Source organism: Leptodactylus fuscus, chromosome 7 (assembly GCF_031893055.1).
Source record: "Leptodactylus fuscus isolate aLepFus1 chromosome 7, aLepFus1.hap2, whole genome shotgun sequence".
In the NCBI taxonomy this organism is placed as follows: domain Eukaryota; kingdom Metazoa; phylum Chordata; class Amphibia; order Anura; family Leptodactylidae; genus Leptodactylus; species Leptodactylus fuscus.
The window spans coordinates 51228886-51251944 of NC_134271.1; the positions used below are offsets into that span (position 1 = coordinate 51228886).

General features: G+C 40.4%; 1 protein-coding gene across 1 annotated transcript in view; it reads right to left on the reverse strand.

The window, feature by feature from the left end:
• Nucleotides 1-4381: 4381 nt before the first annotated feature.
• Nucleotides 4382-23059, reverse strand: part of CDYL2 (chromodomain Y like 2) — a 74958-nt gene continuing 56280 nt past the window's right edge. The window contains exons 2-7 of the mRNA XM_075281915.1: nt 21765-22341; nt 14902-15119; nt 9811-9983; nt 9135-9345; nt 8586-8729; nt 4382-5325 (exon numbers count right to left, since the gene is read on the reverse strand). Of these exons, the coding sequence (XP_075138016.1) occupies nt 5167-5325; nt 8586-8729; nt 9135-9345; nt 9811-9983; nt 14902-15119; nt 21765-22341 (1482 nt within the window). The 3' untranslated portion in view covers nt 4382-5166. The remainder of the gene's footprint in view (nt 5326-8585; nt 8730-9134; nt 9346-9810; nt 9984-14901; nt 15120-21764; nt 22342-23059) is intronic.

The window sequence follows — 23059 nt, forward strand, 5'->3', positions numbered from 1 at the left end:
TTTGTGCCTTTAACCCATTTTGCATCTGTTTTAAAAAGATTTTTGCATGCTACAAAACCCCTTCATCTCTACAGAGTGCTATGAACCTGTCTCAGAAAAATATTGTTACTATAATGATATAGTAAGAAATCAAATCAGCATAGAACATTAATCCTAAAAACAGCATTGTGATAGAGATTCGCTTTAAGGTAGAAAGCCCATTCAGTCCGGATGAAGGATCATTGTACAATAGAACCACTCATGGATAAAACCTTCTGTTAAACCTATATTTGTAGAATGAAAAGGACAAGTTATATCTATTGTAAAGGCAGCTAAATATACATTCCTGACATGATCAGTACATACTAGCACAACAGAGCAGAATAAACCTAAGGAATAGATGCATTTTTTTTTTTTATTTTTTTTTAGGCAAGACACTACAAAAATACAGTACTACAAAATTATATTGTGAGGTCTATTTCTAAATAAATTCTAGCTTGATTGCTTCTCACAAAAAACTAGAGAATTTCTTCATTGCATCACAATGGTCTATATATTGAAGACAAGACACTATCTTGTACCATGAGACCTCTCAATGTAAACTCTGCTCAGGCTGCATCTCTAGGATTTATTTTACATGTTAAAAAGGGAAATCAGAGTATTTTATCATGGACGAAAAGGGCTATAACCTGATAGTAGATACCATCAACATATTAACTAATACCCAAGACAATGGAGGCAGCCATCTTGTGACTTTGGCAAATATTCTTGGAAATGCGGCCATTGGAATATGTGACACTATAGAATGTTATACACAAAGTACAGAGTCGAGTCACATTATTATGACCACTTCCTACTTTCGGCATGTTGCAGATATCACTGTTCTTGTCATGGGTATCAGAGTTGCAAAAATTATTATTGATTGTCAGGCCGGGAGTGATGGTATTTCTGAAACGGCAAAGTTTTCAGTTTTTTTAGTGTGCTGCTGTCTTCGAAGTATGTTGTGAGCGGGCAAATGTCACCATTGGGAATGCCAGACATAGGAACTGTGGAGAACCAGGTGCCAGTGATGTCAGGGGTAAACATTGGCTACACAGGTGTGCAAGGACCCACATGCTACAATATAAATGAACCAGGGGGCTACCAGACAGACATATGTTTAAAACAACAGTTCAGTAAACCTTACTGCGTATGGGGCTCCCAAACAGATGGATGGTCAAGGTGCATTGGAAAATAAGGCTTCAATTTGCATGACAATATTGGACTTGGACCACCATTGGCTGGGACAGCATAGCCTTCTACAATGACTCACATTTTCAGCTTCATCCTACATGTTGGGTGAAAAACAACAGAAAACCAACACCCTGCAACCATTGGTGGAAGAAGATAATCTAGAAGCAGCAGTTGGAATTTTTTCATGGAATTCTCTGGGTCTATTCACTGATGTGGAAGGAACTGAATTTATCTTGGACCAACCTTGCACCCTACAGTAAATATAAGATGCACTGTAGACAACATTGCTCCAGATAACCTACCAGCATCTTATTGAATCGCCCCCTGCCCATCCAGCTGCTGTCCATGCTAAATTATACCTACAGAATCCAGTAATACAAACCTGTAATGGTTCAGTAACAAAGAAAAATTCTACATTGTTTGCTTTGTCTTGCAAATAAGAATCAAAGAAGGTTCCTTTTCGGTAAGGGGCATTTGTATGATTGTTGAACTAGTGGGTAAAGTTATACTCAGTTAAATATTCTATCCAAGTGCCAGTCAGGGAGCTAGAAGAATTGTGCCCTGCTCTTTTGACTCCTTAAAAAAGGACTTTTCATAATTTGAGCACTCAGAGCCACAGGAATATAGATCCTATGGGAAAGGCCCAGATCTCTCACATAGGGGCATATTTAGGGTTATTGTCCAGACCCCTGAATGGCACCTTGGAAAGCCTTGTAGATGTGACCGGTCTTTATAACTCAATAGGCCATATTAACTACTATTTAAAGGGGCACGTTATCAAATATCATCTACCAAAAATAAAGTTTTACCCTCTTGCATCATTAATAGCCTGCCTTACAAATCTTTAGGAGGTTTTCAGATTTGCCAAAGGCTTCAGGTAGAGCTGTCTGATGTCATCTTTTAAGGATTAGTTATAACCTCAAGTACAGGTGAAATGGCTTATTCAATAAGATGAACACAGACCAGTGCAGTAGAGAAAAAAAAACCAGCAATAACAATCATTTCAAGAATTATCAAATCCCATTAGATCTGTTCATAAACTTTGTAAAAATACAAATATAATAAATAAAAGGAAAAAAACGAAAAAAAAAACAAACTTGCACTCACGCCCATGTTTCTTTCCTGGCAATAAAAAGACTTCACTTGCATCTCAGCATTAGGATTCCCTCGGATCAGACTTTCATGGAATAACCAGTGGATACACCGTAAAAGTAATTTGTGTAAACCTCTAAGTCCTTTTCAGCCCTTGTAGCCACTGTAGACAGTGTGGTCTTTAATGGATGTATCTTGCACGGGTATGTCCTTGTAGTCAATAGTATACACATTAAAATACTTTGTTGCTATATTTCCTTATAGATATGGATATACCTTTGCAGAACATAAATAAAGTAGACCAGGTTGTTTACTGCAGATATGTAGTACAGGCTTAAAGTCACACTCAACTCATTGACCCCCCCATTCTACTGTCTGCTCACTCTTGGCACCAGGAAACAACCACTTAGCCAATCACGGGAAACAGCAGTAAACGGGAGACAGAATCTGGAGTAGAGCCGAGAAGTGTTAGAATAAGAGCAGTGGGGGACTGGTGGGGAGAGTAGGATCCCTTCATAATTTTTTAACTAAGACTTTTCTAAATAACTTATTGGCAGGTAACCACTAAGGGTGGGTTCACACCTGCGCCCGATCTCCATTTTCAGGTTTCCGTCTTCTGCCGACAGAAGACAGAAACCTGTCAGACAGTGTCCGGCCGCGAGCGCCTGTGAGCGTTTTGTGCTCTCTGTGGCGAAACAGTTTTTTTTTTAAACCGGACAAAAAATCCTGCATGTCCGACTTTGTGTCCGGTTAAAAAAAAAAAAAAAACGGCTTCGCCGTGGAGAGCACATAACGCTCAAAGGCTCTCATAGCCGGACACTTTCCAAACCCATTCAAAATGGGTTTGAAAAATGACTGCAGGTTTCTGTCTTCAGGCCAGTTTCAGGCAGGAAACGGAAACCTGCAAAACGGAGATCGGGGCGCAGATGTGAACCCACCCTTCTTTAAACTCTTTGACGCTAAGGCTCCATGTAGTAACCCACAGCAAAAAAGTGCTGCAGGGAAAACCGCGGCGGCAATGCATCACTGTTTTTCTCGCAGCGCTTTTCACAGAATGTCCGCAGTGTTTTCCTATAGGGAAATAGCTGGTGTTTCTGTAGGTATAATTGACATGCTGAAATTTCCAAAACCATGGTTTTGGAAAAACTCAGCATTTCTGATGTGCATATTTTCCTGCAATGTGGGGATAGGATTTGCTAGAATCCCATCCACTTTACAGGAACTGTAAAACACCGCATTTTTTTCTGCTGCGTTTCCACCGCAGGCAAACCATGACATTTACGCCATATTGCGCCCTGGCCTCACTAAAATACTACTCCTTGCTCATTTCAGGTCAGTGGTGATGTGTGTAGTGGTCCATCATATAGTCCTCTCACACGGGAAGAGAAGTCCATAGGGACAATGCAGAAGACTGCACTGTACATACAGACAAGAGATGGGAGGGCAGGCAGACAATCCTATTTTTGGGAAACAATGGTGAATGGCTGCAAAAAGTCATCACAGTCCATCTCTGTTTACACCAGTCTGTCACTTGAGGCAATTTTCGGTTGCCAGTAGAGAGATGCAGACTGTTGCCAAACTGGTTGGATCTTATGACAGCCAACTATGGCTTACGAAACCAGATGCTGGTACTGGACCAAAAAGATGTAAACTTGATCATCATGTAGACCTTGTATAGTAATGCAATGTATTTTTTCACCTGGGGATGTCTTCATCTTCTTTAACCTGTATCAGTATCAGTTTGCATTAACAGATACCACCATGGCAAGCAAGTACCATGGACGTAGGTACAACAGTTTTCTTCTGTTTGCCTGCACAACTATAGGGTGTGCTTTTCTGTCTTTCTGGCTATAATATTTCCTTGCAGATACTTTTTTTTTTATGGCAGTTGTCTCCTACTTTTAACTCTTTCTGTTGACAAACTACAACTTCTAGTGCACTGGGAGTTGTAATCTCACATAGCTAAAGAACCATAGTTGAGAAATTGGTCTATAGGTACCTTCAGAAGAACAGAGAGCAAAAGGAGGCCTTGGACCTTGTTAAAAATACAGACCCACAGACCGGTACATCAGTCCCTTATTGTACCTAAACATAAATCCTTTATGTTTTGGGCGGTGTTCTCTTAAATAAATACAAAAACATATTTCCTCTTTACTAAACATGTAAAAGGTGTCCATGTCACTTCATGTAACAGGTCTCCTTTTCAGTCCTGTTTTTGGTGGTACAACATATGTCAATACGTACTGCATTATTATCATTAATATTATTATTACTATTAAAGAGGTGGGCAGAACTGTAATAAAGTAATTACGGTATCAAAGTAATATTTCATATCTACCCATTGAAAGCAAAAAAATTCAATAAATTATCTGGTTACATGACCAAACAGGAAAACAAAACCCAAACAGCAGAACCAACTATATACACAAATCATCCAATACCTAAGTACGAGGAAGAAAATAATTAAAAAAATAGATACAAAGTGCAATTCTCACATTATTACTTCAACTATGTTTGCGGATGTTTGTCATTGTATTTTAAGTGAAAAGACGGTCACAGTAAGAAATTCTGCTGAAAAGAAGGTGCTTTGTGGCAGATGGAATGTTACGTTTTTTTTTTGTAGAGATGGAAGTTTCATTATTGAGTACATTGTATATGGTTTCGATATCCTATACCACTTAATGTGACTTAACAAAAAAAAAAAAAAATTACGTGGAAGCAGTAGGACAGATTCCGTGGAATACCTCATTGCATAATTCTGGGCACCTTCACAATAGTGTCCCAAACCTCATTCAAGGTTACCGCAGGCGCGAAGACGGAAGTGGGAACAAAACCCTTTCTCTGGTCTGACTATGCTTGGAGTCAGACTTCATAGATTTTGTCCTGTAAATAGCTGAATAAAGAGTCCAGGCCTTTGGGAGAGCTCCAGAGCTGTTTCAACATCTGACACTCTCGTTCGTTCACGTCCTCCAGTACAGATTTGAGAAAGCTTCTCACTAGACATTTGGATTCCTCTAATACCTGAAAAACAAAGAGGCGCTCCATTTTTATATAAAATATGGTTGTCCGTTTTATACTTGGTGACAATATACTACTGATGGGCACAAGTGAAAATACTTCAACTGTCCATATCATTCAGAACGCATGCAAACGCCTATAAGCCAGCTAATAGTGCAGAACTTTTCACTTCTATAAGATATGGAAACAGCTGATATAGTCATCCACAGTTGTGATAAGAATAGATCAAATACCTGATACTTTTGCATGTTATACAAAAGTCAATCCATTTGTAAGCACGCTACATTACTGATATTGTAGTGATTTTGAGTTGCGGCCTGTGTTGCAGTAGTTGGGGGGGGGGATCTGAAGCAATGTCAGGAAGTATTATTTCACTGGAAGAATAGCTGAAATGAGAAACAAACTTCCAACATATGTAGTTGAGAAATCTACAGTAAGTGACTGTAAGCATGTCTGGTATAAAGACACGTCCATCCCAAGATAAAAGGGCAGACTAGATGGACCATGTGGCCCTTCCTGCGGTCAATCTTCTATGTTTCTATGTAATCTATTCATATGTCTGTTGGTTGCTATTGAAAACTGTCAACAAGTTTGTCATCAGAAACATTTAGAATATCTTGGCTTTGTTTCTATACTTCATTGGGACATTTATTTTTATTGAGCACTGCAAAGTGTATGATGCAGAACCACCACTTCCCATAATGTAAATTGCCTAAGCAGACTCTATACTAACACTGAACCAGAACAGAATATATGGCGATTCCAGGGTAAATTTTATTGATAATGGCTTCAGGATCATCAATATTTTTATATTTGATATTACAATTTAAACAGAACTGTATATTGCACCAACTTGAGGTTTTAACTTGTATTACGAGGGTCCTCAAACTACGGCCCGCTGAGGCCATTTATCCGGCCCGCGCGCTGTTGCCTGGATCGCTCACTAACGGGGAATCCGATTTCCTGATAATGAGCTGATCACTGCTTTCAGTTGTATGTGCAAATGAAAATGCGGTTGCGCGGCCTACACTGACTGCAGAGAGTGACCTCTGCCCCGATGCAGGCGCGATGACGTCATTGCTCCTGCAATCTGGAGGAGAAGGACGCGCAGCAGCGCTCTTCATGGAGTATATAATACAGTGTATGTGCGACCACCCCGGGAGAACCGTGCAGGAGGCTGACTGTCACGGTGACCTTATAGGCACCAGAACTCCCAGGAGAGGTGCACAGGGTAATAGGCAGAGTCAGTTAGATGTGACGCCAGTTGGAGTATTGAGACACCCGCTGGTCCCTGGACTGGAGATGGTGATGTGGGTGCCAGTGCTCTACTCCAACAAAGAGCATTTGCCCAGGGCTTAGCTACAAGGAAGGCAATGTCCAGGCCAGGATCAGTAGAAGTGCTCACTGCTTTATTGTAATAGGCATCTGCTGGTTCACTTGTCCTGTAGCAGTGAGCTGTGGCACAGTGGCTTGTAGCTGGATGACACCTTCCCATGTATTAGCAGAGAGTCTAAGATGGCTGCAGATCCAGTTTCTGGAACTTCTGCAGGAGTTCAGTTACCTTGTAGAGGTAGGTGCAGGCTGCCAGGGTTATAGCTCTGCTTAGGGCTCGTTCACATCAGCGTTGTGAACTCCGTAATTCAGGTTTCCGTTTCCTGCCTAAAACAGAGGCAGGAGACGGAAACCTGCAGGAGTCTCTCTCACCCATTCATTTGAATGGGTGAGAAAGCTGTCCGGCCGTGCGCGGCAGTGAACGTTTTATGCTCTCCGCCGCGAAACCGGGTTTTATAATCCGGACACAGAGTCGGACATGCAGTACTCTGTGTCCGGATAAAAAAATCCGGTTTCGCGGCGGAGAGCAGAAAACGCTCACGGCCGGACCCGGTCTGAGCTTTCCGATTTCTGGCATGCAGAAGACGGAAAGCTCAGAACGGAGACCCTGAACGCAGGTGTGAACCTAGCATTAGCCTGATATAATCCTGTCCTCTTACTGATAGTGATGGGGGCGCTGTCACACAGCTTCTCTGCCCTGCTGCTGCTGTGGCAATCCTCACAACACAGCGTCTGAAACACAAGATGGCCTCTCCACACTTCTCCTTGCTTCTCCTTCCCTGGCTCTTACAGAATACTACTTCCTCTCTCTGCTATGACTATTTCCTGTCCCAGCTACAGATCCACTCACTATAGTGTGTGTTGCTATGGAGACCACAGCTCACTAGGACAAGTGATACCAGAGAACAATAGCTTAACAACATTACACAAATGAATACAGAATAAACATGGCAACATATACAATCCATCATAACATGTAAGGCACTTCTATGGCCAAATAACCATTAGTAACTCCTGTGAGGGGGTTACATATGTGTGTGTGGGTGTGTGTGGGGGGGTACTGAGGAGTGTATAATACAGTGTGGGGGACGACGACGACTGAGCGGTATATAATACTGTGGGGGGGGGGGGGGCGTACTGAGGAGCATATAATACAGTGTGTGTGTGTGTGGGGGGTACTGAGGAGTATATAATACAGTGTGTGTGTGTGTGGGGGGGTACTGAGGAGTGTATAATACAGTGTGGGGGACGACGACGACTGAGCGGTATATAATACTGTGGGGGGGGGGGCGTACTGAGGAGCCTATAATCTTAAATTTATTTTAAACTATATTTTGGCCCTCCAGTGGTTTGAGGGACAGTGAACTGGCCCCCTGTTTGAAAAGTTTGAGGACCCCTGTTGTATTAAATATTTGTAGTAGTGAGGTAGATTTTTTTGTGGTCCACTTTTCCTGTTGTGCCAGTGGGTTGTGGACCCATTGTGTCACCTAACTAGTCTAAATGTCTTAGTTTTCAATCTTTAACCTCCATATGGGGCTTTGGACTTCGCTATGAAGTGGTCATATCTGGCCAAATCCCAAGAGACACGCACTGTAGTATTTTTCTGTGCAATATCAGAAACACTAGAAGCATAGCCTTATTGTACCTATATAGTCACCACTCAGCATACTCCCTGCATCTCTAGTTCTCAGATCAGACAAAGGTACAAAATGATAAGAACACTTTAACCTAAATACCCCCAAGTATTCAAGTATTTTTAGTGGGAAGAAGCTACTGTCAGACCCTTCGCAGCAGCATATCTCCCAATGGAAGAATGGATTAGGCAAGTTGAAATCCATACATAGATACCTAGGCACACATAAGATAGTGGACCATTGTTACTGAAATTGTTGGATTTGGGCAAGTTTCATCTACTGTGCAAACTCTCTTACCACAGCACTGCAGGCAGCCATTTCTTTTACTCTGAGCATAACCTCCTGACTGAATGTTGTAGGCCAGAAGACCTGGGACACCAGCCCTCTGCTACAAGCCTCTTGTGCGGTCAGCTTTCTTCCACAAAACAGCATCTCATTGGCCTATAGGACAAACATTTCATGAGCGCAATATACATGACATATCGGGAGAGAATATTGAATTATCTATTTCCATGGCACAAACCCATTACATATAAAGATATGTAGTATCTTAATTTGTATTAAATGTTGTTTTTGTATTCCTATAATTTTAGACCAAGGAATCATAGTCTTTACATGAAGAAAAAAAATAACAGATACCAAGATAAATAGATGATAAAATAGAATTGTGTGAACAACCATGATAGTACCTGGTCACAATGATAAAAAATGAGCTAAAAAAGGAATGAACTAATTAATATTAAGCTTTAAATAAATGTGTTACTTATTATATATGTAAAAGAAACATTCCATTATTTCCACTGACTTGTAAGGAAAAGAATAATATCCGAGTTATAAGGAACTCACCAGAGCAACACCAAGTATCTGAGGAAAGGTATACGAGGAGCAACCAGCTGGAGTCAGGCGGATAGTAGCGTATGGAGTCTGGAACCACGCTTTCTCACTTGCCCATACTATATCACATAGTGGCAAAATAGATGCCCCTAGGCCAAGGGCTGGGCCGTTGATAGCCACAACAATTGGTTTCTTGAACTGGATAAATGCTTTCACAAAATCCCTGAGGAAACATAAGAAACCATCATTGGTTCTAGAAATAAGACGACATATTTGATAGCATATTGTTGATTTACTGTGTGTTTTGTTATGAAAAACTTTCAATAAAAATAAAAAAATAAGACAACAAATGTCAACTTCACGTACAGCTCATTAATGGGGCACCTTTTTGGGGATGCTGCATTTACAACATGCTGTTCAGTCTGATTAGTAGCTGGTTACTAAACCAGTTGTGATAGCTTTGATACAATATGACATATCTAAGTGGATTTCCCTTCCAAGAGCTTTGAAAAGTTCGGTGACAACCCGTTACAATTGTAATTTTGGAGATACTAGGTTTTAACCAGTTTTTCATGAAACATATTGAATCTATGGCACTGCCACACCTTTAAGACATAAAAACACTCAGAGCTTGGCTACAGGATTAATGACCAGATGTCTTGGGATAGAACAGACAACCTTTGAATACCTTATAGCTTCTGCAATTCTTGAACTCTCTTTTCTCCTGTCTGTAGATAACTTCCCAATAAGGTAGGAATAATCTAGACCACTGCAGAAAACGCTCCCAACAGCGCTGAGTAGCAGGAGCTTACTGTCATCGGATGAAGCATTGCACAAAGCCCGTCGGACCTCTTTCATAATCTGAAGACAAAAAAGTTGAATGTTACCACGTGCACCTCAAGACTACAGCGCTGTGAGATATGGGCCAATGAGCAGAATCGGCGTATTAAGTTATGTCACATACATGGAGTTGCCTGCTATGGGCCTCTCTGTGAAAGATGGCAGAAACACAGTTCATGGTCGCTGCTGTTGCATCGAGTAATTTCCTGGCAAATCAGTACTGGGATATTTGACAACATCAACATTTTTACTGTATATTCACTGGCATGTACAAAAATTCTGGGGCCCCACAACATAGAAAGAAGAGATTTCCTGGTACTACTGTCCAAATCTTGTTTGTTACCGTAGAGATGAGCGAACACTGTTCGGATCAGCCGATTCGATCAGCACGCACCCATAGAAATGAATGGAAGCACCTGTGACGCCGGCCGGCCGCCGGCAAAGTCAGCGTCACAGGTGCTTCCATTCATTTCTATGGGTGTGTGCTGTTCGGATCGGCTGTTCGCTCATCTCTATAAAATTGTTAGCAATTCAGCATCTGTAGAAACCACATCCCTGTGCAGTCTCTCAATACCCATTAAAATCACGACTCCATCATTCTGGAATAACCCAATCACATCGACTTCATGGGTTGCCTCTATAGTACATATGCTTTTGCTGGTTCAATGGCGGGGAATGATAAAGTAGGATGAAGTTATTTTACTCTACGATGCCATGTCGATGACACGCTAATTCCATTTGCAGAGCAATACAAGAGAGGAGCTGCTGACAGATTGCTTTACAAATACCACGCTCCTTGTGTGATCACGACAGTGGTTGTTAAGGATCGTGAAAAATCCCAAGAGTGCTTGTTGTCATGGAAACCTCACTTGTCTTTTATACAGAACTTTCATGTATTTAGACCAATTCCCCCATTTCATTCAGTCGGTTTTCATCCCATGTGTGCAGCTCCCTTTAAACCCAAAGTAACTCTGCTCTATATTACAATATTCCAGGCATTTGTGTTAGCTTTTGAGACTGGTAACGCTTTTGGATTTGGTTGTGTTGTTAAACACTGTCCTATAAATCAAGATGAAGATACTTTGGAGAATGTGATCATTTGCATTCCTAGTGATACAAATCCTCCTTTAACATTTAGGCAAAGGGATTAATTATACCTAATGGAATACGAAGTTTATTCATTTTGAATTAAAGGAACAGTCCATGTTATACTGCTACACTGTGTTACGACCAGTGCAAGGTATTCGGGGGCAGAACTTAACAGTGGTTCAAAGAAAATCCCTTTGTCATGCAGGAGTTTGGCAGGGCTTTAGAGGCTCAAGTCTACTGCGAGAAGTTAAAAGTCAAAGTACATAGAGGATTATGTCATGTGAGGACATATGTGTTTTTAGTTATATCTGAAGAAGAAGCTCAGAGGAAGCTTCGAAACGTCATATTCTGTCATCATTATGAGTTAGCCATTAAAAAAGGTATCACCTACTGAAGACTTGCAAAGTTTTTTTGTTTTTTATGTGAGGACATGTCATATACATAGTTTGGCCTACTATTGCCCTTTTTGTGAGAGATGGTGGACATCTAACTCATGGCCACTGCTAGAATATCAAGTGATTTACTGGCAATTTTTGGGCTGGGCTTTTCCGCCCAGAGGCCTCTGCCCCCTTCTCTATTCAAGCAGACTTCTGCAAGTCTGATTCGCGAAGAATACAGTTCTGGCAAGATCACTCAGTTAAAGTCAACTATAAGACTGGACTGTATAGTCTCACACAGCTTAAAATTGAGAAAAAAAGACTCTTGTGCTTTGTTATCCTGCCTGTACTACAATGGATTTAACATAGTCTTTCAGGGCTCCCTGCTTGTAAGACTGTTTAAAATAATGTGATTTCTAGTGGTTTAAAGGGGTTTTCATTTTCTAATACTAATGGTCTATTCTTAGGTTAGGCCAATAATATTAGATGTTTGAGGTTCTTGGGTGCCGGGGTCCCCATCTGCTCTGTAACAGCGTGGCTTCTGGTAATGTTTATATAGCGGGAGCCACATTGCTCACGTGCCATAACAACTTAAGCAGTGGCTTTAGATACTGAAGTGCTGCCCCAAAGACAAAGTTACCACTACAGTTTCTGTCAGACTCTTGCAGATCAATATAAGAAAGTGGAGAACTCCTTCAACAAACAGGCATAAAGATATAGCATGGATGAGCGCATCAGTTTGTTTTGAACTGGTTTTGCTATGAATTTTTGGAAATATTCAGATGACTTCAGAGACTAGGTTGCCTAGTCTAGTTTTTTTATAAACATAAAATGATCAAAGAGGGATGGGGAGTTTTTATTTAATTATAAGAGTTTGTACTTTTTTAATACTTTATTACCACTTTAGTGTCCTTGCTAAAGTGCTGCTTACTATCATCTTAGTAATGCACAGCATCCAGTACTAAGGGAAGCTTAGAGTTGCCCATTTTTGCTATTTAACACTCCCCATTTTTACCTCAGCAATTACTGCCATCAGAGGTACAAGGAATAGCCAGGAAGAAGCCAGTACCCCACCTTCTGATGTGATGGTTGTACACTGGGGCAGCTGCAGGCTGCTATTATCAGGCAGAGAAGGAACAAAAATGATGGGACTTCCCACCCTGGTAATGATAGGCTTTGGCTACTTGCTCATAAACAGCCAATAACAACCAACAGCAATAGCATACCATGAGCAGGGTGGGAAGGCCCTCATTTTTGTCCCTTTGCCATTGTGGACTGTACTGCGGCCTATGTTTTTTTTTTTAATGTGAATGACCCTCAGTAACCCTTCATAGTTCATAGTGCAGGGACTCTTCATTGCTGAAAGAGTCCCTGCACCAGCTGTGACCAGAGATGCATCAATATCATTATAAATTATTACTAACTAGCTGGTACCCACGACTTCGTCTGCAGTGATTGTAGCAGTGGGTATATACAGGCATGGGTAAGGCTTTCGTACTGTGTATAAGGTATGGGATATGAAATGTAAGTTTGTATATTGTTGTTGCTGTAATTCAGAGAATACGTGAGACTTTTGTGTTGAAGGTAATTTGTATTTGAGCTGCTATACGGTGTTGTGAGAAACTTTACATAGTGACTTTGGGACAGAGGTATTTGAAGTTAACCCTTTCCCGCCGATGGCATTTTTTGATTTTCGTTTTTGACGCCCCTCCTTCTAAACCCCATAACTTTTTTATTTCTCCGCTCCCAGAGCCATATGAGGTCTTAATTTTTGCGGGACAAATGTTTCTTCATGATGCCACAATTAATTATTTTATATAATGTACTGGGAAGCAGGGAAAAAATTCAGAATGGGGTGGATTTGAAGAAAAAAATGCATTTCTGCGACTTTGTTACGGGCTTTGGTTTTACGGCGTTCAGTGTGCAACCAAAATGACATGTCCCCTGTATTCTGTGTTTCGTTACGATTCCGGGGATACCAAATTTATATGGTTTTAGTTACATTTTGACCCCTTAAAACAAATCCAAAACTGTGTTAAAAAATTTTTTTTTGAAAAGTCGCCATATTCCGACAGCCGTAACTTTTTTATACGTGCATGTACGGGGATGTATATGGCGTCTTTTTTTGCGGGAACAGGTGTACTTTGTAGTTCTACCATCTTCAGGAAATGTTATTGCTTTGATCACTTTTTATTCAAATTTTTATCAGAATCAAAACAGTGAAAAAACAGCGGTTTGGCACTTTTGACCATTTTTCCCGCTACGGCGTTTACCGAACAGGAAAAATATTTGTATAGGTTTGTAGAGCGGGCGATTTTGGACGCGGGGATACCTAACATGTATGTGTTTCACAGTTTTTAACTACTTTTATATGTGTTCTAGGGAAAGGGGGGTGATTTGAATTTTTAATCCTTTTTTTTTTTTTTTTTTAATTTTTTTTTAAAACTTTTTTTTTGCATTTATTAGACCGCCTAGGGTTATTGACATGGGTGGGCGGTGTCGCGGATTGTCAGAGCGGTGGGGGTTGGCAAACATGGCTGCTCCGGAGCGTTAAAGAGGTAGCCTCCTGGAGTATCGGTAAGGTGAGGGGCAAAGTGGTGAAGTATATGTATATGTGATTGTGTGGTGTTAGGGGCGAGGCTGCAGAGGGCAATATGAATTTTGTGGCTTGCTATGGTCCAAAGTGTGTGAGATTGCAGAGATAGTGATGTGAGTTTGGGTTTTGTGGGGGTCCTGGGAAAAACGTATGTGCGCTATTGTGACGAAAAGTAGCCTATTGCGCAATGGGGTGTATTAACTATGTTTGTGGAAAATTTTAGCCAAATCGGTCGAGCGGGTTTTGCGTGATTGACTAACAAACATCCGAACACACAAACTCACAAACATCCAAACTCACAAACTTTCACATTTATAATATTAATAGGATATCTGTACTACCTTGTCCTGTGAAGGTTGTTGTGACATGGGAATGTAACTGGTAACAGCAGTAACCTGTTACAGCCATAGACTGAAGCCATCTTGTACTTGAGCACTGCTCATTTCTCATTATTCTAGCAGGACACATAAAACTTCAACTGGCCAAATCAAAAGAGGGTCATCAGATCAGAAGAGCTAAAGTCACAGGGCTGTGCTAAAACGGATTGCCATATTTACATCTCAATGGATATGACATCGCTACTTGGAGGAACAACTCAGTTTAAACAGTTGTTTTTAAAGATCGTAAGTGTATCTAAAATGAAGACATTCATCCACAGTATAGTGTCTTCCAATTTACTCATTATCATAAGGAAGATGGTCTCAGGATTCGGGCCTTCACCCATCAAATACAGTTGATATCTTATCAATGTTTAAAACACAAAACTCACTAAAATGATACAAAAAGTTTTAATATCCCAACATAGACTATGCCAAACTAGCCCCATTAAAAAGATAGTAACATTTAATTAATCACAAAGGATTCATGCACTCCTTACATCAGGTGTCAAGGAATTATTGTCCGATGTCTGACTCGACAGAAGGATGTGTGTGAAGCCATCTTCCTTTCTGACGACTATGTCCCGGAATCGGCAGTTACTTTCATTCTGACGGACGCTGTACCTCAATCTTTTATCAAATACGCAGTCTTTTTCCAAGTCTAATTTCCGCTTGACTGGACTGTGTGGGGTTAGTCCTCCATTTGTCAATGACTCTCCTTTAAATTTAAAAATATATTTTAGTAACATGTAAAATATATGCACAGCTTGTATCCTGCACTAGTAAATATACAAATGGATCATTAAATGCAATATATACATAACAGCTATTCCCGTATTGTTACAATGTATTTTGGCCTAGAGATAGGTGTTGAGGTAGAAGTATGTGATGGTGTTAAGGGGCTCGACCACCCTCATTTTATTCAGAATATTATGGCCTAGATAGACATTATGAAGTTGCACTAATGTTTTACTGTCTGAATTGCTTTTAATTGTTAATAGAATCTCTATGAGAGGGTTGATCCTTTTTTGGGATGTTTTCTGTAATCCAGGTTGACGCATTGATTCCTTAAATGGTCAGTATGATTTCAACAAACTTTGCATAAATCAATAGTACAGATAAGAATAAATTTGTAATAAATCTAATAAGAAAAAAAACAAACTTCTTCCTCTTCTTATCAGGCTATTTCATTGACTTTCACTCTGAAATCTCTGCTAGATTTGTCCTGATATTGATACATGTGACCAGCAGTCTGATTCTACAATCTATAAAAGACTATGGATAGGAAAGCGTTAGTATACGATGAATGCAATATCCCCCAAAAGGGCCATTTCTAAGGTTTATAGCTGAGGGAACATACTAGATTGTAAGATACAGGCCTCGATTAACTATTTTGGTTACAACTAGACATCAAAATAAATATGGTGTATCTTTGGCACAATGTGGAAAATTTTTGCCGCATCTAGCTGGGGTTAAAATTTTTCAACTTTCTAGAAATGTGGCTGTGTATTCTCAACTTAGATGCTCCAAAACGGCACTAAAATTTTGTAATAAATTTCTGGCTCAAAGTAAATCAAATGTGGAATAAATTTAGGCTAGATTTAGATAAATCGGATACATTTTCATGGCCTATCTAGCGTTATACTGTGTAACTGTTGGTAAATCTGGGCCATAGGCTGCAAACAGATTTTATTTCCTTCTTACAGATTCCTTATACCCCAACAGGATAACAACCGGATGCTGCACCTCACTTGATGCACCCATTGTATAAGTTATTACGCACATTATTTTAAGTTACATGGAGTTTGGGGTATACGAGTTGGCCAAATGAATGGCTTGTGACGTACAAATAAGTAGTGATGATTTCCGAACCTAATAATACTGCAGCTGTACCAGTCATTGTGTATCGATTTTCAGGTATTTTCCACAGCTTGAAGCAAAATCTTTGGACGAATTCCAGTTTGTTCTGCTGCTTCAATTGCATCATTTAAGTAAAAAATCATTATGACACAGAAATCATTTTATTCCTTGTGTTTAGTCTGTGAACACAACTTTGCCGCAAGAGTCGCATGGCATGGAATTCCCCGGCATATCAATAGTATTTGTGAATCATAATTTTAAGACATTGTATCTTGCTTGGCAATTACAAATGACTACATTAACTGGAAAGTAGATTAATGAACAGGTCAGAACACCATAGAGCTACAATACAGGGTTTGCCAGGAAATGGTACCATTATTGTAGATTTACTGTGAGGTCATCATTTGGATATAGATGTTGGACTATATGGTATTTGCTATTAAAGGGGCTCTATCAGCAAAATCATGCTGATAGAGCCCCACGTATGCGTGAATAGCCTTTAAAAAGGTAAATGTTATATTAAAATACCCCCCCCCCCCCCCGTTTTAAAATAATACCCTAAAAAAGAATGTGATCTACTTACGCATCGTGCACGCCGGGCGGGCATTCAGGGTGCGCCGTCTTCTTCATCCACGCCTCCTCTTCCTCCAATGTCCTTGGGTCCCATCCTCCTCCGGCGCTCGCGAACTGACATTGATTTTAAAAAAAATGGCCTGGGCACATGCGCAGTAGCCGTAGTAGAAGCCGCATGCTACTGCGCATGCGCCCAGGCCATTTTTTTATATCAATGTCAGTTCGCGAGCGCCGGAGGAGGACGGGACCGGAGGACATCGGAGAAAGAAGAGGCATGGATGAAGAAGACGACACACCCTGAATGCCCGCCCAGCGTGCACGATGCGTAAGTAGATCACATTCTTTTTTAGGGTTTTATTTTAAAACGGGGGGTAGTTTAATATAACATTTACGGTGCCTGAATAGCCTTTTTAAAGGCTATTCACGCATATGTGGGGCTCTATCAGCATGATTTTGCTGATAGAGCCCCTTTAAGAATTGTAGTTCTTTCTAACTATTATTTAGAACCATGTTCTAAACTCAGCTTAAAAAGGTTTTTATTTTTTTTTTAATTTTTTTTAATAGTTGTTAAACACTTGGGAAAGGGGAGAATGTGCAATAATAAAATAAACTATAATGTTTCATAATAATTTTCCAATGATTCCAACATAGTTGGATTTTTTCTCTAGCCCTACCATGGCGCTCCTCATCTCCAGATTTTGCTGGAATGATTTTCAGGTGTCATCTGCTCAACCCAAGTCTGGTTTTGGATCAAAAAAAAAAATCGAAACAAAAAATCTGCTTTTCTGCAACATGGGCTTAGTTATCATCCCAGGTACCAACAATGCCCTATCTGAGGGTGTAAACTGCTGTTTGGGAACACAGCTGGGCCTAGTAGGGAAGAAGAGCTGTGCTTTATGTAGATTTCGAGGAGCTGGTTTTTCAATGTCATGATAATTTTGAAGACCCCAGTGGTGCCAGTAAACTGGAATTTCCAGCGAATTGATCCCATTTTGTAAGCTATACTCCTCAAGGAATTTATTAAGGGGCATAGTAAGCATTTTGACCCAATCACTGCCTTTGTTTTTAGCATTTGCTTCAAAGTTATTTTTTTTACAAATGTACAAAAAGTGACAAACATAACAAAAATACAAAAATATATAAGTATGTGATTTATCAGTGTAATGTGCTCGGCAACACAGTGGTGACAGCTGAATATGCTCGAGGAAGTGGTAGATATTGTTCATCTATGTATGACAGCTAAGAGGCTGCTGATTGGCCGCCTGACTGCCATGGCAACCCCTTGGAATCCTGCGATCTCACCACAGGAGTGGGGGCGAGGAGGTGAAAGGAGGGGCTGCTAAGCACCCAGATGCCATGATCAATATTGATCACAATGTCTTATGGGTTGATCTGCTGAAGTGAGAGTATTTTCTGACTCCAGCAGTTAGTTCCATTGTACATTTGTGTAATACAGCTGTAACGTGGAAGCGATTTAGCAGATACAGCTGCTCTCACCACAGGTAGTCAGTGACCAGAGCAAAGAGCTGGCGATGCTGAGGTTAGGTGATGCCTATCCCAAGGATATGCCACATCCAAGTACAGTGGTGTATTGAATTGCTCCCTGAAATTAATCTCTGGTTTCTATGCTCTAAAATGGTAAAACTTAAAAAACAAAACAAAAACCACATGATCTGCTGCCCCTAAACTGCCCCATCTTAGAATTGGAATCCACTTCTATTGCAGTTTGGAAGTCCAACCACAATTTCCAGGCAGCAATCCCTAAATTGCACAGTAGGTGCAGGCCTTATTGTGGAACACTGGGAACAGAAGATAAGGTTAGGTTCACATCTGCCACAGCCTCCGTTGTCCTGCACGTAGGACTTTTCTCTTCAATGATTTCAATATAAAAATGGCAGGCACCTCCTTTATTCAGGTCCTCTATTGGACCATAATGATGGAGACCGATACACAGATGTGAACCTAGCCTAACTCAACAGTTAACCTTCTTTTGACAATAGACCTTTGCGTCTAACTCGAAGCCCAGGAGATGTCCTTGCCAATTTATTGTTTTGGAATTTAGCCTACATGGCCACTGGGAGTGCTTTTTTGGGGGGAATTACTTCACATCATCATTGTAAAACAATGTAAAGTTAGCTTTCATATAACATGTAAAGAATCACTTAACTCTATTAAAGGGTTTGTCCCATGAACATAACCATGCTTAAATGCTTTGAAAATAATAATTTGCTGCATTTTAAAGATTTTCTGTTCCCATCTTGGACATCTGTTGTGTTTATCAGCAGCTAGTTACAGCCATAAATGCAGGAACTTTCTATGGTCTGCAACTTGTCAGAAACCCAGCCACGATTTCTTTATTGTGGTTGGGTTATCTTCTCATACATGTAGTGTCTTTGCCTAATAACCTGTCCACAATAAGGAAATCATGGCTGGGTTTTTGACAAGTACCAGACCTTACAAAATTCTTGCATTCATGGTTGTATCCACTGGCACACGATCAAGCCAGCACACTATCACCACTTAGATGGTTAAAGAAAAATATTTAAAATTCTGCACATTTTTAAAATTATTTAAAAAAAATGTTTAACTTTTAATTCTCTAAAAATTTAAATATGGTTATGTTCATAGGAATATTCCTTTAAGAAAACTGTTTGATTTTCTATTATAATTTCATTACTAAAATCTATTCTGGTGGGAAAGGGGTAGAAACACTCCCTCAGGATGAAGACTGTTTTGTAACAATTCAGCAGCTTGTACCCATTGGCAAACCATTGTATTGGTCATTAGGTTACAATGGCTTCTAAGGGTAACTGCAGGACCAGGATTTGCCTGCAGCTGCCATTTTTAAATAGGATTCTGCTTAGGGCTAAGAGTATTAAAGGGGCCAAGTGTTTACTTACTGGGATTACCTTTGCTGAGATCTCCACCAATTACAAGAAATGTTATTTCCTGTCCCTGTTTAAAGGGATTCTACCAATATATATATTTTTTTTTCTTGTGGATAAGACGTTGGAATAGCCTTTAGAAAGGCTATTCGTCTCTTACCTTTAGACGTGGTCTCCGCCACGCCGTTCCTTAGAAATACCGTTTTTTACCGGTATGCAAATGCATTCTCCCGCAGCGATGGGGGCAGGCCCCAGCGCTCAAACAGCGATGAGGGCATCCCCACTGCTGCCAGACAAGTGTCTCCAAGCGCCACCTCCTTCTTTGTCCACCGCGTCATCTTCAATGTGTTCTGCGCAGGCTTGTAACTTCTAGCAGAGCAGAGCAGACTGCGCAGGTGCACAGGTCACGGGAAAATGGCGGCTTGCATAGTATTGTTAGCGGCCATTTTCCTGTGGCCTGTGCGACTGCACAGTCTGCTCTGCTAGGTTACGCGCCTGCGCCGGAAGAAGACATTGAACATGACACGGTGGGCGAAGACGGAGGCGGCGCTTGGCGACACTTCTCTGGCAGCGGTGAGGACGCCCCCATCGCTGTGAGAGAACTCATTTGCATACCGGTAAAAATTGGTATTTCTGAGGAACGGCACGTCAGAGACCACATCTAAAGGTAAGAGTCGAATAGCCTTTCTAAAGGCTATTCCGATGTCTTAACCACACACACACACAAAAAAAAAAGTTTTAATGGTAGAATCCCTTTAAACAGAACAATGTTCACACATGAATGTTGCCATTCAACTGTTTTCTATAGGACTGCTATTCGGACAATACCATAAAGATAATCTGCACAACTGTCACTCAATTTAAATTGTTTCTAACTTTATAGACTACTTAGTCTCATTAAATAGACAATGTGATTTAGCCGTTTTTTTGTTTACCTTTTTCTAAAGTTCCTGACACTAGGTATCTCCCTCCTTCCTAAGTTGTTGTTCACTCCCTGTTACTAAGGCAAGTCCGCCTTTAAAAAGCAACAAGTTCAAAAGTAATACAGGAAAGTGGGAGGAGAGTGACAGATCTTTTTTCATAGCCTCTACAGGTTTTCCTGCCTGTACACTTCACAGTGCCTGCATCTTCTGAGTTTTAGGACAGCCTATGTGCCACAGAGAGCACTGACTGTGCTCAGATTTCTCTTGGGAAGGATTGCACTGTCAGGGAGTATACAGAATGTCAATCTTTACAAGTCTTTAATATTCTAGTGGACCTTCTATTCCTTGGTAGATTGAAATTCTATCCAATAGTATCAGGTCTTGTAAGGTGTCTTTGATTGATGACGTAAGATTTTCCATCCGTATGAGATGGGGCTGAACCTGCTTCCACTTAAAGTGGACCTGCCACCAAATACAAAAAAATAAATACCACATACCGTACGATTTTCACTCTGTCCCTTCATTTTTATTTTTACAATCTGTACATTCGTTCAAAAAATACGGCCCCTGGAAGATTATATATAAAATAGCTCTTATTCACCAAGTGGGCGGTAACCCATTATTTTCAATGAGAAAATCAAAATGTTTCGATCCACTTAATGAATAAGAGCTAGTTTACATAGAATGTTCCAGAAGCCATATCTTTTGCATATGTGACAGATTATAAAAATAAGAATGCAAATTTTAGAATTGAATGATGCATGGCATTTAATATTTTGTACTTGGTGACAAATCCTCTTTAAGAGGTTTCAACTTTTGTTGAAAACAAAGGTACCCTTTAAATGGGGGTCAAGGAACACTTGGTCAAACATCAATTCCCTATCCCATATCAATTACTGATCCGAGCCACCCGTGATGGTAAGATCATTGCTAACATTCACATTTCAATTATCTTACTATATACATTCCATAACTACACTGAAACAAAAGGGTTAAAAGTAACACTTGTTCCTGGAATCTTCATCTACATTGAGCAGATAGGATTTCTTTTTGTCTATTCTGATAATTGCATCGTTTTTCAGATTATTAATAGAACATATTATTAATATAAAAAATCCTTACCAATTCCATTGACTATGGGCGAGTCATGGACTTCCAGGCCACTTGGTAAAACTTGTCTTCCTTTGTCATCCTCAAGGTCATTTTTTTCTTGCTCCGTGCCATTCTCAAAGTGTATATCTTCTGTGTGGTTAGCAGGGTCCCCATTCTCCAAGGGTTTGTTCAGTGGCATAATCTGCAGTCCACTGGGAGTAGTTCTGTATGTTAATGTCTTTGTAGATCTGTCCCCGGGGGAATATTTGGAAGTGCACACCTTCTTCTGTTTCTGAAATGAATGCATCCTCCTCCTTTTCTGTGATGTCCCCCTGGCTCTCCCCGTGTCGGGTGACCTGTGTGGTATTTTGTCCACAGAAGTCCCTCGTAAGAGCTTTGAAGCCACTGCCTGCTTTCCAGCTTTGGCTCGCCTGTCTCTGGTGTCTCTAGTTAGGTGGAGTCCATTAAATTCATCAATAAATTCCTCGCAGTGTAGCAGGTGATGCTCCGGCTCCCAGGTGTCTTCACTACTGCCATATCCTTTCCATCGGATCAGGTATTCCCATTTCCCTTTCTTGTTCTTCCTTTTATCCACAATCCTTTCAACCTGGTGCAGAAAATGACAAATATTCGCATCAGAAAATATGTCTATTATTTAAACCGTCATTTCAATTATCCATTGGAAATTGAAATCATTATTTCAATTGTTATTAAAATGTTTAGTGATGTATTTTTATTTTTGACTATGCTCATTAGAAAACCCCCCCCCAAAACATGTGCCAATAATAAAAACAACAACAATAATAATATTCTAGTTCTTACACTATTCCCTATAGCAGGCATAGGCTGACATTTCCTGTAGCTCACTTTACAGCTATTCTGTGTAGACTGGCAAAGAATGAGCAGAGTCAGCTCATCATCATCATTATTAGATGACAGGGAATTAACCCTTTCAGGACCAAGCGTCGTTGATGCCCCAATGCTCAGGCCAAATTTAGCACTTTTGAATGCACTACACAGTAACATCTTTTTAATGGCTTTGCATATCTCAACAATTTTTTCTATGTTTTTTTTCATGACACAAGTAGAGATGAGCGAAAATGAAATATTCGTTTCGAGTAGAGCCTCAATATTCGACTACTCGATCGAATATCGAATTCCATTATAGTCTATTGGAAAAAATGCTCGTTTCAGGGGAAACCAATATTCGACTAGAGAGTCACTAAGTCCACGAATAGCAGAAGGAGAGTGTTTAGGAGGAGCGCTGTGCAGTTAACCCCTTCCCGCCGATGGCATTTTTTGATTTTCGTTTTTGACTCCCCTCC